Genomic DNA, 22,229 nt, shown 5'->3' with positions numbered 1-22,229 from the left:
TCACTTAATAATTACTGCTTGTTTTGTCCACTTTTCTGCGAATGAACTCTGTGTTTTATGTATGAACAGTGAATAACTAGGTTAATTTTTAGAATGCCAGCTGTTGCTGGCATTCTAAAAATTAACAGTAGTCTTTTCAAAAATCGCACTTTGTTAAAATTTTGACTTTATAGCTTTAAAAATAAAATATGTAAGTGTGTAAAAATTAGTTAAAATAATATTTTGCGAATAAAGTTTTGAAATAATAATAATAAATTAGTGAAATAAAACAGGTTCTATACGAAATGTATTTATCTTAAAAATTCGAGAATGAAAATTTTCCTTTAATTTGTTTGGTGAAAACATCTTTAGAGAGACGAGGTCAAAATCGTTCTGATTAAAGGCTCTCAACGACTCTTGAAATGTCATGTTGATGGTACAAGTGTACGAGCATATCCTGATTTAAATATAACTTTGTTTCCTACATATGGCGATTAGGAAAAATTTACTGCAGCCTGAATTGAAATCTGTATTTCACTCTTAAACATTGCTTCGTCTTAATCTGATATTCCCATATATTAATCTCCTGCAGAGTTGGGGGAGATCCCCAGTGCCGCTAGACAACTAACACTATATTAATAATCATTAAAGAAATGTAACTTTTATTACGCAATAGTATTTAATTAAAGAAATATTTTTATAGGTTCCTAAAAACAGCAAGTTAAAAAAAAGTCGGGGCTGAACTGGTGTGAAACGTATCAAAATCAAGCCAACTCAGTAGTAATAACACTTTAACGCATACGTTAATATAACAGTAGCACACAACACCTATCCGCATTTCTTCAGTGGTCTAGGATGCTTCAATAGAAGTACAATATTTGAACTCTCCTTTTGAATTCGACAGACTTTTTATAGTAATATTTTAGTGTTAAAAACATTTTGCAATTTATTACTTTATATATATATGAACTGGAAGTACTTACTTACAAACCAGGTAGATGACAATTCCCAGGTTGGAGAGAAAAAAGAGGACCCCAATAATGACCACGACAACAAAGATGTAATGATGTTCCCTCTCGAAGACTGAAAGACATGTTTTAGAACAAAGAAATTAATAAAAACTGCTAAGGTGAAATAATCGAAACAAAACAATATTTTTCCCTGACCCCAGTTGAAAACATGCATTCATGCTTCATTTATTTATATATAGAAGCAAACTTTTATTTTTGTTAAATAGTCATTTTGTATTATACGTTTCTTCTTAATCTAATTTCGAATTTGTACAGGCAGGGATTTTGCACTTTTTTGTGCGGTATGCAGTTCAGAAAGAAAGCAATTACCATATATATACCCTAAGCCATGCTTTACATTAGTAATGGACAGAAAGTTTCGGTTACTTTTACTATTAATGATAAAGAAATGTAATTTGCGCATTCGTATATCGTAAGTCTTTTGTGCAAACAAGGACATACTTCTCATAGTATGTGACCTGCACTGAAAATTACTCTTACTGTACAAAATCTTAGTGTTCATGATTAATTTATTTTTTATAATCAATGTATTCTGCGAAGAATTGACGTTACGATATAAGAATAAGCATTACATTATGGAATCACTGTCCGCCTCTTGACAGTATAATTGATACGAAGAGAAATTAAGCTGAAAAATGATAGCAGTTAGTGCCATTTTTGGGATCCAAATTATGAGCCTCCCTGTGCAGTCTGAGAATTGACAGAGCATTTCAGTACAGTGGGGAAGGTCATTGAAAAGGGACGGTAAAAGTTTTCCACTTTTCTCGGAAACATGAGTTTTTTCTGCACGCCAATGGCTAAATGAGCCCCACCTTTCTTTTTAAAGCCACACCTGGCCAATTAGTATGTTTTCCAGTTTCTCAAAGAAGTGTATGTTCTTGTCTTTCAAGTACAGTAATTCGTGGGAGTGTAGTCTATTTCTGTAAATAAAACCATAGAGTCAAAAATTCTAGCCTTACACAGCGATTGGTCTTCTTGCTTGGTGCTCGTCCGAGACCCAAGAACAATGAGCTATCACGAGTGGTTTCTGGAATGCTTCAGCCAATAAATGGCAAAATGTTTGTATAGGATCTCTTTCTTCGGAAGTTCACCAGAACCCGATTTTTAAGCCATTATTTCTCTGAGATCTCTTTTTGCTTGTATCAGAAAAGTAGACAAATTAAGAAACCATCTCTTGCTACAAATGGTGATACTGGAAGGGTGCACCGCTTTCCACAAATGGTGAGACTGGGAGGCCGCGGTTTCATCATGGCAACAATTAATGAATAACCTGAACTTTAAAATGTATTCCAGTTTGGTAATAAGCAATAAAAAATAATAAAACAAATCATTTATCAGCAATTTTTAAGTATAGGTAGGACCTGGAGTCTGCATATAGTTAAATTATTTTGTTCTGCTTTTACAGGTTGCACTAAATTAAAACTGCATAGTGACTTACAGATACAATCTCAACTTATGTAATGTGGACAAGTATTATGATTTCAAACAGCAACAAGCACATAAATTTCTTCTTATTATATAGAACTATACCGTTGATGCTACCAGGAATATCCAGGAACCACTAAGGAGCACTCACAGCGTGATTACTGGAACCTATTGTGAGCCACAGATGTCTCAGGTAAGTTCATTTTGTTACAGTTAGAACTAGTTATTTGGAAACCATTTGCAATTTGGGCAATCATCTGATTGGAACTGTACTTACCTATGAAAGCGCTACTACAGTTATGAAGTAGAAAGATTTCGTGGACCATTAAATATGTGTGCTTCTTATTTAAAGAAGTTAGTACACTCTGCCAAAGCCTACCTTAGACTGTATTGAGTTTATCTGGCACTGAAAGTTTGATAAGGAGTTATTCAGCAATACCCTCCCCATAAGGGCATAAGTAGTTCCTATTCTTCGTTAGGTACACGAGAAATCTTATATTTACGATACTGAAGTACACTCTGTGACATTAAAATTACTGCTCCATGAAGGAACAGGAATACAGAAAGGATACTTAGAGTAATAGTAGCCAAGGAGTTAAGGAATGTGTGTGTGTGTGAACCCATTTAATGACATAAAATGAGGCTTACAGTGGACAGATCAGTATAATGTAAATCCACCACGGTTGCGGATATATTGACTAAGCATCTTGGCATTGAATCTTAATACTTCCGGAGGTGTCGAATAGCCTTCTGCGGTATATTCCACCAAGCCTCTTGCACCTTGTTGCGCAGAACAGTCGTAGTCGGCACTGGCTGCGGCTTGCTCTGTAGATGTCGTTTAATCATGATTCTTCTGAAGTCGGTTCTGTTCTTTGGGAAAATTGGGGTCTAATAATGACCACTCTGAAGTCAGTTCCTGCGACACACAAACGCGTTACTTTTAACTCCATGATTTCTATGTTCGTTTTTATATTAGCTGAAGCTTCCGTTTAGTTGATTCTGCATATCTCGGTGCAACTCATCCGCCTGCCGATTTGGATGGACTTCCGAACATTCCTTTTGGGACCTGAAATTTCAGTGTCACAGAGTGCTTGTGCTGAGTACCATATCTTTATGTCTCTGTTCACACTTTCATTTGCTTTTATGCTCAACGTGTATCTAATCATGTGCTGGCCTTGCACTAGAAACCACAGCGTACTGCGAGGATCACCTTAAGAAACTTGGACGCCCTGGGCTAGTAACATGTTACGTCCCCTTATAGTTGGTGGAATATGTAATTATGCTGAGTAACTCAAAATATTTATTTTAAAAGATAGATTTTTATGCACATAAATAAAAACAACGGAAATTCTTAAAAACTAAAAAATAGAAAATATAAAGAAAACAGGAGAGAGGAAAGGGACCCTGACACCCAGGGCTATAGCCTATTTTTCCTAATTTTTAAGGTGTGCTGTAAATAATAAATTTATTGCTGTTATTTATTTTATTAAATCAAATTTACATTAGGTTTTCATCTATATAGGAATGGTAAAATTGTTTACAAAGATATGATCATATAAAGAAAATATTTATAATATTGAGCATCTACGATATATTACAATATTGCACACATGCACAGTGCGTCTTTAAAGTATTGAGACAAAAATTCTCAAAAAGCGAAAGTTCAGAAAAAGATTTAATTACGAAGTTATTTGAGATAGTTCCCATGAGACTTACACTTGTCACACCTTTCTCTTTTAATCGTTGAAAGCACTCTTGAAATTTCTCTAAAAATATCGTCTTGCGGTGGTTGGTTACATTCTTTTGAATGGTATGAAATTGTTTCTTTTCCTTCATCTTCATTTTTAATTCGTAAAGAGAAAGAAGTCAGCCGGAGCCAAACAAGAACTAGATTTTGCTTCACGATAATGAACCTCCTCATTTCCAGAGAGAACTTGGTCAATTCTGATACGACACCCTTTGAAGTATACAATTTGGTTGAAAGCGTGACCTTAACCGAGCTTGCTCTGGCAGCTGTTGTCTTCAGTAGTCCTAAATTTCGTTGATTTGTGGTTGGTTTCAATTAGCATGTCTGCAGATTTTACTTGTTAAACCATTTTTTGTGTCGTCAACATCCCAATGTTGACATGATATAGTCACCCGGTGAATCGGAAACAGGGAACAAAATGGGATCTTAAAATAACTAGTTTTGTAGTGACGCCGCGAACAGTTTTTTTAAATTTTATTACAGAAATATCAAGTAAACAAACTTACGATTATTTTGTATTAATTTTTAAAGTTTTTTTTTTTTTTTGGGTTGTAAATTTCCAAAAGAAATGGAAGTGCAACTTTCGCTTATTGTATAATGTAAAACTATGATTTCGGCTGCGAATAAATTGTTGGTCAATCTAATTTTAAATGTTTTTCTGTGGCCATTAGCATTAAGCACATAACTAATATTAATTAACCAAGAACAATATTAAATGAAACCGACTCGTGCAAAATTTTAAAAACACGCTATTCGTTATTGTCGTGCATATCATATTCGTGCAGTAAAACATGCGTGAACAATTGTCCGTAGCAAAATAACTTACAGTGACTGGTTTTGATCACGGAATCATTTCCCAATGTTGGCTGCAAAATGAAAAATATCATAAGAAACGGAGAAATTATGAATTATCTCATATTATGTGTATGTGCACATAATGCGATTTGTTTACAATTTAATTTCATTGGAAACCTATCATAATTTCATAATTGTTTTTTTTAAGTGAAGATTTGGAAATATGACCAAATTATCTGTTATATAACCATATAACGTGGTATTAAGTTCTGAATTTTCGTTATGATTGGTTTCCACATGAATAAGAAATCAGCAACGTATAAATTTCACAAACTAATAACTAACGAGTTTTGAAATGGCAACTTTACACAACTTATAACAAATAAATTACGTCACATTTTAAAATTAATGAAATATTTCTACGATATATTTAAAACAATTAAAACAATCATTAGTGAGGAAGACCTTGGAGCATAGCAAAACAGCGCAAATTGCAATGTTTTTTTTTTTTTTTTTCTTACTCACCTGTTTGTAGATGCAGAAACTTTGCTCATTTGGTAGGCTACAATTAATAACCCTGTCAGCAAACGAAACGCATTAGCTGGAAATCGCAAATGCTAGCCTCGCCAAATTGGGTCCCGAAAGATTTCACAGGGGGCGTGCGGGCCAAAAGTGTGGGGGCGAGGAACAAAAAGGGCCATTTTGTTGAAATTTTTGTAATTAGTATTTTACGGGATTAACGGTTGGAATAAGGGTAATAGCATATTTGTAGAAATTATTTTACCCTTCCACAGTGGTTTAAATCATTATTAGGAGTCATTATTATTCGCTATTATTCCTGTGCTTACCTCAGTCTACTCTTTTTGTTTTGTCAAGATATGAGCTTGATCTCACTGGCATATGTGCGCGTTAGGCAGTTAACAAAGACCGCGATCATCCCTAATCGCTTAGGTTTGATTCCTCGCTTGGGAAAGTTAAGGGATATCTTTCATCGAAAACAAGAGAAGCCTTTACAGACAAAACTCGCTCCTCTGTTGAGCGAGTTGGTCATGGGCGACGGATGCACGATTTTTAATTCCAAAACTCAGACTTTTCGTATATCATACAACAATATTTAAACCTTTTGGCAAAACAACTAGGTTCGCCACTGCAAGCTGGAGGAAACCGAGCAGTTCGGGGGGGGGACTCGACCGCTGGTTTGGTATGACTGTGAAAGATCACGTGTGACATCTTCAAAAATCTTGGAGGGGTGAGGAGTCTAGAATTTGTAGTTTCATGTCTGATTAAGCCTACCGAAAAATATATTTGGCATAGATGAACAACATTTTTTGCCTCAAGGCCAGCCTGTTCTTGTTTTGCCTCTTGCAGAAATAGTGCACTTTGCAGCAGTAGCAGAGGTTAATTAATCAGGAATTCAATGGACGTAATAGATGCTGCAGAAACTTTCGTCACATAGATAACAGACCGACCGGGCTAGCCGGGTGGGTAAAGTGCCTGCCTGGCAACCCAAGGTCGCGGGTTCGAATCCCGCCTAATGCAAAAAACCTTGGGAGGTGCAATACGGCCACAGGAACCTATGCGCCAACAACTAACAAAAAAAAAAAATAATAAATAAAAGATAACAGTGGGGCTTATAGTTAAGTTTAATGTTAGTAGCCTATGATCTGGGCTGATTGGTTGACAAGCATGGAACCATGCGTACTAATGTGTATTTTATTTTATTATACGAAGCCTGCCAATTTGGCAACACCGCTAGTCAATTTAGATAATTACAAACCACTCCCACTCCCCCGCTTGCAGGGTGGGGGGAACCTTAAAAAGACAAAAGGGTAAGTAATAACAATAATAAGTAGAAAAGAAGAATATGAATACATATAGGAGACAATTCAAGGTCCAGGTTAAGGCGTCCAATTCAAGGTCCAGGTTAAGGCGTCCAATCCAAGGCCTGTCGAAGATAGAAATTCCAGCACAAGGAACTTGAGTTCTGTAGAATCACGAACCGCACAAGGAACTGAAGTTCTAAAATCATGAATCAGTACAAGGAACTGGGGCTCCCGAGCAACATAACCAATACTCGGAATTGCTCGTGACAATCACGGCAATGCTGACAGCACCATCTACCATGAACCACCAAGGGACATCAAGAGAAAACCGAAATGTTGATTATGCGGATGCGGAAGTAGGAATAAATACCCACCCTGATTCAGGAATATCATATCATATCCTATCCTATCCTATCCTTGCCCACTCCCACCGAAATAAATTCAGTCATTCTGTTTCATCGCACAGCACAATCCCGCATATGAGAACGTATAAGCTGTGTAAGCTAGCCTTGTTATTGATGCCGCACAGATCTTCCATATTCGCATTGGCAACTGAGTTCTATAGCACCCAGATCTCACCTGTAGATCGCAAGAGCCTGATCCACCGCAGGTAACCCCAATTTTCCCAAAGAACAGACTATGAAATACTGCAGTGGCAGTATTTCACAGACTACTTCGTCTATGAAATACTGCAATGGCAGTGTTGGAAACCGAGAAGTTATCTTGCGTTTCCACTAGGACAGCTTCATAAAGTGGAGCCCACTCACTCAAGATAATAATTCCATTCTTAGATCGTTATATTCCTCACAGGTATACATAATATGTTCCCATGACTGCGTTTCACCAATGACAATTAGTTCTTTCATCGATTCCTAACTCAGGCAACAATTTTTATGTTGACATGGCAGAGCTAGACAAATCCGGTCTCCACTGGCGACTAAGAAATCCCGCCTGTTGACTAGTATTTTTTTTTTTTTTGGCGCCTCCGTAGCCAGGTGGGAAGAGTCAGTAGTGCGTATCACATGCTTCTTGATTAGACCGGGGTTCGAGCCCGTCACCACCAAATACGGAGGATGCGGAAAGGTCAGGGAATGACCACCGCATATCCCGGAGCAATATGGCCCTAGTTGCTAATGCTCCTAAAAACCAAAACAACAACAACTAGTCCTGACGTAGCCCAGTGGTCAGGAGTGAGGGTGCATAGCACGCGTTCCTTGAGTGGACCGGGGTTCAAGCCCGTGACTACTAAATACGATAAATATTTGTATTGACGATTTATTGTAAACTCTACTGACTTGGTTGTCGTGCCGGAGTATAAACAGAATATTTATTTAGTATTTTACAATCAATCTGGTGGCTGTGAAATCGTATCTACGAGATCGCTGTGGTCTTTATTTCCTCAAGTACAGTTCAGAGGGTCTCATCGTAAAGATGTTAAAACAATCGACGGCGTTTATCAGGAATAGTAATTATCTGAAGACTGTTTATTCCTAAAATTATACTGGTTATCTGATGGAGTTTTGCATGCACAATAATCCTAAGTTTGGGTGTTCGTAACTCAGGAACAGACTTGATAATTTTTCATCTCTTGAGATTCTTTGATTTATGTTGCTTCTATACTCTCGCTGTTAATAATTAATTTAACATATAGGTAAAATTAATCACATATAAAGAAATAAGAAATACAGGGTGTTTCATAAAGGACGTAACCATAAAATGAGGAAGGTAGAATTACGGGCAGGCAAATGTTATGTCAAGTTTGAAGTGTAGGTGGCAGCACTGTACCCAAGGTTACCCGAGGAAAGTAGTTGAATGACCGTGACATGGATTAGTCTCGGTCAAGTATCCAGTCCGTTGTGTTGTATCGGCCATGTAATTTTCAAAGGCGTTTTCTTTCGTGGTCGTTTGTCCCAATAAATCAACAATATCGTGTATAATTGCAAAATTTCGTGAGACTGGAAGTGTGGAGGACAAAAAGAGCCCATGCCCGCCGTCACTGTTAACTGCGAACGTTCTGGATGATCTGAATGAACGTTTAACCCGCTCACCAAGAAAATCGCTTGGGAAAGTTATCTTCTCAAACCACTCTGTCACCAATTACTGTTTTCAGGGCTACAAGAAGTTAAAATTGCATGCTTATCCCGTATTGGTTTCGTTCAAAAACTGAAAGGACCTGACCATGAAAAAACGTGTACGGTATTGTCGTTGGTTTCGTTCTTTTGTTGATGAAAATGGAATTGAGGTGTTGGATCGTGTTTATTTTAGTGACGCGGCTTGGTTCCACTTGGATGATTATGTGAATAGTCAAAACTGCCGAATATGGAATATGGAAATAAACCCACATGTGTATCACCTAGACGATCATTACATACCCTGAAAATTAGGATTGGTGTGCCATCTCGCGCCGTCGTGTTATAGAGCCTATATTTTTTGACAAAACTGTGGATGGAGAAGTTTATCGTGACGTAATCCAACAGTTTATTGCATTGTTGGAGGCGAATGAACGAGAATCTTGGATGGTGCGACCTGCCATACAGCAAATGAAACGATGACCATTACAGGAATTTTTTGGAGATCGCTTGATCTCACAAAACTTGTGTACCCCAAGATCTTCAGATTTTACTTCTCCAGATTTTTTTCTTTGGGGACTATTAAAAGGTGTTATTTCACAACAATCTCATATTCTTGACGAATTGAAGGCTAACATTGAAAAAGAGATTGCAAACATAACTGAGCAAACATTACGTAAGGTGGCTGCAAATGTCATGAAAAGGGTACGAACCTGCATATAGGCGAGTGGAAATCATTTCCAACACTTGTGTAATTTATTTCCCTTTTGTGTGATTTGTTAAAATTCCTATAATACGTTGCGTCCTTCATGAAACACCCCGTATAAAAGCTTTTAATCATCTAATATAAATGGCGTAGTTTGAGGTTGGTGGCTTTGGGAAATCGATATTATTTGAATTTAACACTAATAAGCAAGATGAACATCAATATTTTCACACTTCATCAACAGAGAGAGGAGGATTTTCCGCTCCAGAAGACCTCTTTATTATTATTATTATTATTTGTAAGCATGCAGTTTCTCCTCTTTCCCCATCTGGCGACTAACTTTTCTTTGTTGGCGTCTAGACCTTGGACAAACGAAGGAACCAATTTGTAGGTAACAAATTGGTTCCTTCGTTACTCTCAAAATGCTCATTGAAACACGTCTCAGCTCCTCACAGTGCATCTGAATGAATTAACCAACAAGAAAAGACCCACTGATACAGTGCTTGCAGGGATTATTTACTCTCCTAATATCTGGGATACTCGTGGATTGAGAGTTCTGCATGGTAGATGTTTTCATTTTAAATACAGAAATACAAAATTGTGTTATTTAAAATAATTCAATCGCTTTCTTCAATTTCTTACTCTTCTCTGTTTATAGCTTCTGTGTTTTAATTAAAGATCAAAAATTTCAGGGAACATTCGTTCACGGCACTTTTCTTAAGGATGCCTCAAATTTAAAATGAATGGGTCAGATGCTAGTAATGATTTATATAGTAAATCATCATTTGTTGCTTTCCTGGGAAGGTTTCTGGAATACCTCTAAAAGTCTTATTCGTCGCTTCATTTATTTCTTCAGAAGGTTGGCCGATCGCGTTTTGATCATATATCAAAAGAATATGAATTGTATGTGGCATAATAGTAGCAAAGGTAGAGTGCTAAAGATCTTTAAACAGTGTTTTTGTACACATTGTGTAGTTTTTAATATACACACTGGCAAAAAATACGAATCTTTTTATTAAGACAATCACAGACAGGAGAAATGCAAACAGATACAAAGAAAACCGATGACGTGATGCCTCGTTGCGTATAAAGTTCAGGCTGTTCGACTGCAGTAATATGATGCCAGAAAGGGAAAAACGCGTGATCTATCAGATTTTGAAAAAGGTCATCATGGGTGTACATTTGGCGCTATGTATAACGCCGGATATAACCCCCATGCTTGCGCATTGGGGGTTATACCCAGGATTACCAACAGTCCCGCCATCGTGAAGGTGCAAGCAGAGGATTTGGCTGTCACAGACCGTCCGGATTTCGCCGAAATTGGGTCACTTGACTTGAATGTCATCCGAATATCAGTTCCATCAGCGTTTTAGACTTCTAGGTACCATTCACAGCTTGTCAGGCATATCTGAGAGAATGTCTGCGACAGCCTGAAGGGCCATAAGAGATTAGAAGTGTCACGAAAATGTTCATCCTACAGATTTACCCAATGCAATTAAATCCTCGGGATGCGAGATTTGGGCTGACTAGAACAGTTATTTCGTCTTACATTTCTTCACACATCTGATGCGGGGGCAGGTTGTATTGTAATCTTGAAAGTACCCCTGTCCATAGGGGTAAACATGCAACATTTTCCTATGTTCCTGATTCGCAACGATACTCAGATATGCTCTGGCGAATCACTGGGTCACTTGCTATCCACTTTACACCTTCCCAGCAGTTTCTACCACCAGCGCAGTTATAATCACCGTCCTCCCACATTATGCGGAAAGGAGACCACCACAAGGAGACCACCACAAATTAAAATTGAGAACAAAACAGTTAAGCTGTGCGAACAGATCTTGGACAGAAAATTAAATTTCAAGCCACACCTAGAATATATTAAAGAAAAGATAAGAAGATATGCGGCCCTCCTCGCTAGAGTCACTCGCAGGGACTGGGGACTCAGACGTACTACCCTGTCTTTGTACTACAAAGCTCTCTTCATCCCTGCCATCACATATGGCTCCCCTGTCTGGTACGCGAGGGCGGCACTAGAAGTGAATAAACGAATCCTCGAAACCATTCAGAGGACCATCCTCCTTACCATGTCGAGAGCAACTAGAACGACTAGCACGGCTGCCCTCCAAGTCCTGGTAGGAGTTCTACCCCTGGATCTCGAAGCTACCCGCTGTGGTCTGCTCTACCATCTTGTCAGAAACACATCGGCTACGATGTATGACCTCACCACTGACATCACTAATGACCGCAACTATGAGAAGAGAAGAATCACCGACCACCTCATCCAGATTTGGCAGAGGAGATGGAGCAACACAGAAAAAGGTGCAGTGACCAGAAGATTCCTCCCCACTGTCACCAAGCTGTACCCTAAGGCGCCAGTGTGGTTTCACCCTGGTCGAAATACCACCTTCCTCCTTACAGGACATGGCCCGTTTAAAGCTAAACTACACCAACTTGGTATCATAAATAACGCGGACTGTCCCTGTGGCAACCCGGAGTCCTGGAGTCACTTAATGTTTGAGTGCGATTTGTATGACGACCTGCGACTACAGCTAATAACGTCAATCCAATATATCCCAGACAACCAAGAACCCAGACTGCTAGACACTCAAGAGGACTACAAGGCACTCAGTCAATATGCCCAGGATCTATTTTCTAGAAGGAAAACAATGATAGAAATATACCAAAGGCAACCCAACTAGAAAGAATGCAGGAGGTCAAACAAGTAAAAAAAAAAAAAAAAAACTCACCATACCACAGAAAGACAAGACTTTAGGATGATTTGAATGGCCTACTGTCGACCCAAAACTGCACTCCCTTGTGCGGTTTTTTTTTTTTTTTTTTTTTTTTTCGGGGAGGGAGAGGGGGAGGGGGTATTTGCTCTTCTCCTCTCCTCGCCTCCCCATATTTTCACTCTGGTGGGGCATGGGCATGCCCCACTGAAAAAGGCGCCTCCGTAGCCAGGTGGGAAGGAGCAGCAGTGCGTAGCACACTCTTCTTGATTAGACCGGGGTTCGAGCCCGTCACCACCAAATACGGAGGATGCGGAAAGGTCAGGGAATGACCACCGCATATCTCGGAGCAATATGGCCTTAGTTGCTAATGCTCCTAAAAACCAAATAACAATAACATAACAGCCCCACTGAAAATGGGGGGTCACCTCTCTATCCGACCCCTCTTGGTGCCGTTGCCGTATAGTGAAGACGTGCACTTTAACGCTCTGTATAAATTCGTTTAAAAATGTGCTTTAACTTCAGTTATTGTCTCAAAATGTGTTTTCACTCAAAGATGTCTACTAGTGGACTTCCCCGGTAAGAAAATTTGAAATTTCTGTTGGGAAATTAGCAGGTTATTTGCGTTAATATCTGTATCCTTTGTTTGCCAGACCGCAGTGGTCACCATGTGGCTGGCAGCAGGGATATAGAGAGGCGCCTCTATCTCGTGGCTGCCACGTAAATACCTTGCACTTGATTGGGGAGGGTGCCCCCATCAATGCTAAACCCAGGCTGAAAGAAAGCCCTAACTTTCTGTGACAGTAAAGTGCACTTACACCTATAACTAGATGCAGCTCTTAATTCGATTCAGGTTAATTTTGAATTTTGAATATTATTTTGGTCTCAGTGATAAAGACAATTGTCCGTTGCTTTTCCGGATTATATGACGACATACAGAACTCCCTGCCTGCACGAGCTGCCGACACTAAGCTTGTCCGTAACATTTCTGGAATTTATGCCTCAGGGCACATTGACCCACTCCTCACTCACTCACGGTGCCTTCAGCGACTTTCCACGTATTCTGTATTTGCCTTTCAGTTTTTCGTTGTCTTCAAGGACGCTGCTAATCCTTTAAATCGCAAATACCTACGGTTTCTGCAGACATGAGCGAACCTACTACTTGCACAGGGTGTGGTCATCAAGTTGACTATGTCCTTGTGTGCACTTCGTGCAAAGCCGTTCGCCTCTGTGGGCCATGTAGCCCATACGCTGACCTGAAAAGACTCGCAAAGAAAATTAAAAATTGTTGGAAATGTCAACTTTGCAAACAAGCAGAAAATGACTCGAGGAATATTGATGACACTTCATCTAATTTACAAACTGAACCGGAGTGCGTATCCCGCCGTGATTTTATTCAGCTAAGGGATTCTGTTAACGAAATTCAGACCGCAATCTCTCAACTTTCTGCTGAGTTTACACGGTTAAAGGACTCAGGGCAACAGAGAACCGACACCACAGGTGTGAAACCTGATGAACGTCTAGAACTGAGGATACCTGAACCCAGTGTGTCATGCTCAGCAACCACGGACGCAGTTGTTGAGAGTACCGAGCGGTTGATCTCCCGAATTAACCAGCATGAAAAAGAAATATTAAACTTCAGGACACCCTCATCAGAAGCAATAGCAAAAATAGATCATGGAAATGAAATCTCAAAAGCACAACTGGCAGAGCTACAAGACGACATCACAGTGCTACACAAAGAAAACAAGGAGATGAAATTTATACTCCTTGATATCTATAATAAGATCGAACTGAGTAAGCTAGCAGATCCGAGCAAACTCACTAACCTTCTGAACTCAGACGATCTTAGCAGATTATATAAAAATTACCCAAAGGCCATTACGGTATCAGTCTGCCCCGAATGCAGCAAAAAATCAATCCCCAGTCCTCCATCAGAAGCTCCTGGTAGGAAAGAATCTGAAAAACGGCCAAACACTGGGCATCGTCGAGCGCCATCTCCTCGCTCCAGCCAGCTTCCAAAAACAGATGGGAAAGGGCAAAAACCACCCACAAAAGCCCAAAATTCAGGTACGCTCAAGTTGAAGCTGAAAGGGGCAACTGATGTTAATCACCACTCAACGAAAGAGAGGATTCCACAATTACAGAAGCAGGCTCCACCAACGGTCAACGGCACCGCATATAGAAACTCGCTTACCTGCAATAACGAATTCTCTACCTCTATGCCAATGAGGCAAAAGTCATCATTTCCACCTTCACACCCAACTTCTCGCAATGCCTGTCCCGTCATACCTCACTCGCACTTCTCATCTTCACAAGGCCTGGGACTCAGTGTCGGAGCGAATACAATATTCGAGCCAGCGGATTCTTCCACACTACAATTTCCACTCCCAGTTCACCCCAATGCAAATCCATCCTATCCTATGCAACCAGAGGATAGTACACGTATGAACTTCAGAGTGAGCCAACGAGCAAGTATAGCTTCACGTGAATGGCTTCGAATTGGCACATCGACCAACTCCAAACTGCAGCCTTCCCACACACCTCCCAGACGGCAGAAGTCCAGACCCTCTAGTGGACTTTTCATATCTCGATTAGCCCCAAATACCACAGCAAATCATGTTGCCGAGGTTCTGCGTGATCAACTAAACCTTCGACTAAAGGTGCAGCAACTTCACACCAGGAACCCCCGCTGCGCATCGTTCAGGGTTGAATGCGCACAAGACCTGTTCAATTTAGTTGGAACCGAATCTATCTGGCCTATTGGCACCATTATTCAACCCTTCTATAATAGGAGAACCAGTCACCTTCCCCAACCTCCACCTCTGCACCAAAACCAAGTCTGCAACATCACCACCCACAGCTGACTGGACCCATTTCTGGACAACCTCCAAAGATCTCAGCAGTCCTCCTTTCATACCACTGCTCTGCCAAGCGCCACAGTCAAAGCACCACTCCGCCATAATAAGAGTATCCTGAGTCCTCTATGTGATGGTCCCCATAAAATACCAGTCCATTTGTCGATAGGAAGTCGTGCCATTCGCTCACGAACATGCCAACTCAGGACACCTCCAATCAGGACGGAAGTTCGTCGAACACCTGTCATCAGGGTGTACTTCCAAAATATCAGGTCCATTAGGAACAAACTAGACTCTGCAGAACAGATCTTCCTCTCCCAGGTCGCTGACGTGGTCTGCCTCGCAGAAACGTGGCTTCAACCTAATCAAGACACACTCTTCTGCTCAGCTATTGCTGGTTACCACATGCTGTCTGCCTCCCGGGAGCAATCTAGAGGCGGTGGAGTAGCCATACTGTACAACACCTCCCTATTCTCATATGAGAATTCGACCTCAACTACAACTCAAGCCTTCGAAGCGATTATAGTCTCGCTACGCTTCCACTCCAGCCACATTGATATCGCATCTGTGTATATTCCTCCAGGGCCTACAATTGAAATTATTGAAGATCTAGGGAACTGGCTCTTAAACCATCTTCGTCCGTCCGCACAACGCCTCGTTTGTGGTGATTTTAACCTGCCTCCAAACCGCCATCACCTCTTTATCAGGCTCTGTGAGTTCTTCAAATCCATTGACATGACACGGGTCAATGAGAACCCCACCAGGGGATTGAACCTACTGGATCTCGCTTTTGCTTCAACACCATGCACAGCTGAGGATGATCCCATCGCATTCTTCCTGTCGGATCACCAGCCTATAGTTTTGACGTGGTCATTGCAGGTGCCAAATTTCAACATCCCTGACAACAAAATAATCAAATATGTTTCAGCACCTAAATACCTCAATCCTCAACTCTGTGTAGAAGCAGCATCCTGCATTCCTTGGGATGTCCTCATTGACTGCGACCTCAGCCTCGCAGTGACACTCTTGTCTAACTGGATTAAATCCGTCACCGACTATGCTGCCACCAAACGAGTAACAGTAACTCCCCGTTCCAGAGCGTGGTGGACTGCTGACCTCAACAACAGCTTCAAAATGAAACAAGTCCTACATAAGAAATGGAAGCTTACGAATGGCAGTCAAGACAGAATAGCCTTTTCCCGCGCCAGGGCCCACTTTAATCGAAAGAAAGCTGCTGCAATCCAAGTAAATCTTAACCGCACTCTGAGGAAAGGAAAGCCATTCTATGCTGCCCCACATGGTGGATCCAATCGTATGCCTGATCCTCAAGAATGGTTAAAATACATCGCCAGGTTTTCAAATACAACCACAGTCCCATCCACAGTTGTCCAGTCTGACTATGAAAACCCTTCAGATGTCCTAGGGACTATCCAGATCACGAAACAGGAACTCATACGTGCCATCAATTCCCTTCCCACAACAGCCACTGTTGGGGAGGATGGAATTCCGCAATTTATGATCAAATGCTTGAGCGCATTCATCATAGACCCTCTTCTCTCGATCTACAACAGATGCCTCACTGAGCATTATTTCCCACCCCAGTGGAATAAGTACAGAGTGTGCCCCATCCCTAAAAACAAATTTGCCACAAACGTCGATCAGTTCAGACCCATATCAGTTGCTTCTTGTCTGCTAAAAACTCTTGAAAAGGCTTTGCTACCCACAATCACTCACCAAATCCTCCAGACGAAACCATCCGAAATCCACTATGCCATAGCAGGAAAATCATCAGTCACTAACTTGGCAGCCACCACAGAACACATCCTCTCAGCATTCGAACAAAGAGCTGAGCTAGCAACCACATATCTTGACATAAGCGCAGCCTTTGATGCCGTGTCGATCCCGGCCTTGCTCCTCCTACTTAAGGAGAAATTTCACATTCGAGGTGATATGCTGTGCTTTTTGGAATCTCTTCTCTGTCACAGAATACTTATTCTCCATCGGCAACAACACACCCTATCCTGCGACATTACTGCTGGAGTACCGCAGGGGGGTGTCCTATCCGGTGTCCTGTTCACAGCTATCATCGTGCCCATTATTGCCTCAACGAAGGGTCTCCTATGCTATGCCGATGACCTCAAACTGCTGACTCAAATTAACCCTGGCGACAATCCCGTTCAGCTCAGCAACAAGATCAATTCCCAACTTAAGGATCTAGAATTGTACCTGGCAAACTTCAATCTAAAAATCAACCCAGTGAAGTCTGCCCAGGTTATATTCTCCCTTAAATCCATGCCGACAGTACTCCACGTTTCACTCGCAGGGGTACGAATACCAAATGTACCCTCGCACACAGATCTTGGCGTTCTGTTTGACCAAAAGATGTCCTTTGTCAACCAGATCAACAAAATCAGTACCAAATTCTCTCGTTTACGGTGGATCTCAAAGCAGCAGCTGCTACACGTCCGACATCCTGTCACTGTTAAAAGGTTCATCGCCTCCACTGTTTACCCCGCCATTCTCTATGGTGCAGAAATATGGGCCTCTGCTGCACCTACAAACCTCAAGCGAGTGTACACCGCTGAATACTGGTTACTGAAATGGGCCAATAACAAGCTTCGTCTACCTCCCACTACCACAACCACCATGATGGCACAAGCACTCGACATCCCGAGGTTGAAGTTCCTGATCGTGGAAAAGAGGCTGGTGTTCACAGCCAAACTCATCACAGGCCAGATATCATCTCCAAATATTTGGAACGCTTGCTCTTGGAGGATTCCACAGCCAAGCCTAAGGTCGGCACCAGCACTCGTGGCTCACCACAACAGGCTTGTACTCACTGACAGATTTCTTCCCAAGCAGATGCTCGCTGCCCTCAACCGTGTGGACGCCGACATCGACATCATAATAAGTAAGAAGAAGGACAGACAGAACTTTATCAAAGCCCTTGAACCCTGATATATGGCCAATTTGTATTTATTTCTGTATTTATGTCTAGCTCTGCGTTTTTATGCTGTATTTGTATTGCTTTTGTATTTGTGATCGGTATTTTGTAGCCTTTTGTATTTGTTCGCTGTATTTTTGTAGCCTTTTGAATTTGTTCGCGGTATTTTGTAGCCTTTTGAATTTGTAAACTGTATTTTGTAGGATTTTGTATTTGTTCGCTGTACATATCTTTTCTCTAACTGCTATATGTGAACCCCTGGCGCTCGTCGCCGTGATGGGATATTGTGCTGTAACTCTACTTCACAATAAAGATTTATTTATTTATTTATTTATTCTTCCTATTTCATCCCCCCAGTCTTCACCCTCCCCTCCCAACACTTTCTCTTGTACAGCGACTGCCCCACATGTCCAAATTTAAATCACATCAAATTTTGCCCGACCTTTTAGGCTCTCTAGAAATAGTTCTTTCAGCGTAAAACCCCACGCAGCGCTTTCTAAATGCAATTTTACTTAAACCGATAACTCCAACCTTTATTTTAGGTCCTCGTCACCGAAATCCCAGGAAAGTAAGTGGCAGGACCTGCCAGAGTATAATTAGTCTCTTGGTACACCCGGCCGGCGTCCCCGTCGCTAGGTATGGTAACGCCGGGTCCCACTGGGGGCCCGGCGGCCAACAGGCCGGATGAACAATGGGCACAACAAACTACATACCACATGACCCATACATTATTTTTAAACCTCTGGCATAGACAGGGTACTGTCACTCGATACAAAGAACATACCCGGAGATGGGAGAAATCCCCGGAGCCGTCAGACCCTCAACAGCGGAAAGGAACTCTCTGCAAAGGAACATCCTGCTCGCTACTACCCATGCCTGCTGCACTGTCAGTACCCATGCTCTGCAAATCCTAGCAGGCGCCATGCCACTGGAGCTGGAGGTGGTCTGCTGTGGACTACTCTTCCACCTCTTCAAAGAAAATTTCAAGACCATCCTCAACTTCACAACAGACCCCGCAAACGACAGAACAGCAGAAAAGCGTTTCCTCACGCATCTGCAGCAGGCGTGGCAAGCGAGATGGACTACTTCCAACAAAGGCGAAACCACTACAAAGTTCTTCCCTTACATTAAGAGGTGAAAACCAGGGGGAAGCCTTCCCAGGCTTCCCCTCTGGTTTTCACCTCGTCTTTATGCTACATACCTGTTAACTGGCCATGGATCATTAAAAGGCAAACTGACGGCCCTGGGAATCATCGATGATCCCACTTGCACCTGTGGTGAGACTGAGAGTTGGTCGCACCTTATGTACGAGGTTGGTCGCACCTTATTCACATACGACTGCCCCCTGTATGAGGATCTCCGCTGCACCTTCATCACTTCCTTGACCTACATACCCAAAGAACAAGAAACACACCTGCTTGATAGTAGGAAGGAATATACAGCTTTTAAGCGTTTCGCACAAGAGCTCTTCAGCCGAAGGAAATCCTTATCTACAGTTCCTGTACCGGTCCAGAACGGTCCCAAGGAAGACAACAGACGGTTTGAGACCATGATGGACTTTCATCCAGACTAGAGTCATGACTTGACCGTCACACCATCAAACGGACAACTATCCGACGATTGGAGTTTGAAAGCTACCATTGGATTGAATTAAACCCCTGGATTGGACACCAGCCAATGTCGATGACAGAGGCGCCAAATGGCGACCCTATCTGTGCTCCCTTGTACAGTCACTTTTTGATTGGTTGGGGATACCTTCGCCTATATCCCTTTACTCTTACTTTCATTTCCCCTCTTCTTATGTACACCCTGTACTACCTCACTATCTAATCGCTTTTTTTAAATTATTTTTTTTTTAAATTAATTTATTTTATTATTATTTTTTTTATTTGTATTATTTTATTTTTTTTTTAACTTTGTCTCCGCTCAGGAAGCTGAGACGACCTGACGGGGACTAGCCAGAGAATTATGGGCAGCCTGGCTACCTCCTAGTAGTGTGTGCAGGCAACGTGAGGTTCCACCAGGGGCCCAGCGGCCAAATGCCAGGACACACAACAGAACCCAACACAATACTACACATCCAACACAACACTTTTCTGGCATCTACAGTAAAAAAACAAAGGTAAAGTGCAGCCATTATCAACCCACTGCAGGATGGAAGCCTCCTCAACAATTCATGCTGTGGGAAATGGACCATAATCTGCCGCGCTGGTCCAGTGCGGGGTGGCAGATCGACCGTATTCAGCAGTCAGGGACTTGAACCCCGGTATACTCAAAGAGCGTGTGCTACTGCACTCCCGCTCTTGACCACTCGGCTACGGAGGCCGTGCATCTACAGTAGTACTGTATTTCTTCACAGTGTACACGCAGATGTGGGAAACTACAGGTGGCGCCTGACCCTAACACTATGCACACTATGTGCCGAAAGGATTATCTTCCTTCCCATAGTTTGTTACGGTGCAGCTGTGTAGTGTCACAGAGTTATCCTTGATAGAAATCGCAGAAAACTCGATTATATTCAATGCTCTGTGCTTTTAACCATCACAAGAGCTTGTTGCACCGTAAGCACCCCCGATCTCCAGGTCCTGGCTGGCTGTTTTCCCCTCCACCTTGAAGTCATCAAGAGCAGACTACAAACTCAGAAAAGGGGTCTCTTGCACAATCGCTGGCACTCAGCTTGATATGGCAAATGACAAAAAACACGAAAAGAGAAGGATAGCAGACAAACTGTGAAATATGGCAAGATCGTTGGGATTCGACAACAAAAGGTGCTGTTACCAAAAACTTTATTGCAACTGTACCACTGACGTACCCAAAGCCTCCTTCCTGGTTTGCTCCAGGTCTCCAAGTCACCTTCCTGCTTCAGGACATGGCCCATTTAGACATAAATTAACCGCGCATGGAATCGAAGAAAACCCAATCTGCCTCTGTGGCCATAAAGAAAACTGGGAACATGTCATGTACCTCTGTCCGCAGTATGACGACTACCGGACTAGACTATTCACGAAGATACAGGAAAATCCCTGAAATTCTGACATTACATCAAGAACGCATCGCTTTTTTCTCACGGAAGAAAACTTCTATATAGCTCTCACTGAGTTCGCTCAAGATGTATTCCAGAGAAGGCGTTATACCCACTTGAAACACACATTACCAATTCCAGGACAACTCAACTGATGACAACTCTTCGCAATTTTCTTTCTTTTTTTTTTTTTTTTTTTTTTTTTTTTTTTTTTTTTTGCACCTGAATACATTTGGGTTGGTCGGGTTCAACTGAAATCTGGCTTGCCAGATGTGGTATGACAACATGGCGCTCTCCCTTGCAGACCTCCCTTGTTCTGCAAACTGTTTTCTTCCCCAATGTTTTTTTTTTTTCGGCTAGACAGCCAAATCAACCAAATAAAATTCAAAAGTTATAGATCCGATATACGATAGGTGTATGAACTGTGGCTTGGGAAATCCTAACTTGAAAATGTTACTCTGTACTCATTGCCATCTTCGTGGTAGCCTAGTCAGTACAATACAAACTATAGTCTATTGAATGTCTCCATTCGATTCGAATTGAACCGTCTGGATTCGATTCCCGTCGACCACTGGAGGAACTTTATAACTCCATTGCGGTTATCGTTAATAGATCTCAGATGGAGGCAGTAGGGTTTCCCCGTACAGAGTTATTCTGAGTTTTTCAGCTCGCATAACATACTGATGGGCACGTGAACACACACTCTTCAGATAAAATACACTTGTCAAACTAGTTGAGCGATCATCGACGAGCTGTTGGAAATCTACCATGTCGATATCTATTATGACAATACATATGTAAATTACAGATAGAGAACAAACATGCAAATTGAGGTGGGCGACCGCGCCGTGAAATAATCGAATATGTCACAGAATGAGAAGTTCTCATTTGTGAACCAGCTACAAAAGCACACCTTTCGCTTATCGTAGTGAAGCATCCGAAATGTTATCTCAGATGGGTTTGTCGGAGTTTGTCTCTTGGAGTTATTGGGAAATTCTATATAATGAAGGCGTGATAGTTGTGTTACTGCGTCGTGTGTCACAAAGTGCATTAACAGTTTTTAAAATCGATTCCAAAAATAAAAAAAAAATAAAATAA

At 41.5% G+C, this 22,229-nt stretch overlaps 1 protein-coding gene across 2 annotated transcripts in view; it reads right to left on the bottom strand.

Moving 5' to 3' along the window:
- Positions 1-22,229, bottom strand: part of LOC150081692 (pro-neuregulin-2, membrane-bound isoform-like) — a 226,125-nt gene that overhangs the window by 38,672 nt on the left and 165,224 nt on the right. For both annotated transcript variants that reach the window (XM_090379553.1, XM_090379552.1), the window contains exon 6: positions 963-1,062. In XM_090379553.1, coding sequence (XP_090235679.1) covers positions 963-1,062 — 100 coding nt within the window. The remainder of the gene's footprint in view (positions 1-962; positions 1,063-22,229) is intronic.

This window comes from Mastigoproctus giganteus, chromosome 8, assembly GCF_048544385.1.
Source record: "Mastigoproctus giganteus isolate SK-2022 chromosome 8, ASM4854438v1, whole genome shotgun sequence".
Taxonomy (NCBI): domain Eukaryota; kingdom Metazoa; phylum Arthropoda; class Arachnida; order Uropygi; family Thelyphonidae; genus Mastigoproctus; species Mastigoproctus giganteus.
The sequence above is the reverse complement of the archived record's forward strand: the minus strand, read 5'-3'. Positions and strand labels throughout refer to the sequence as shown.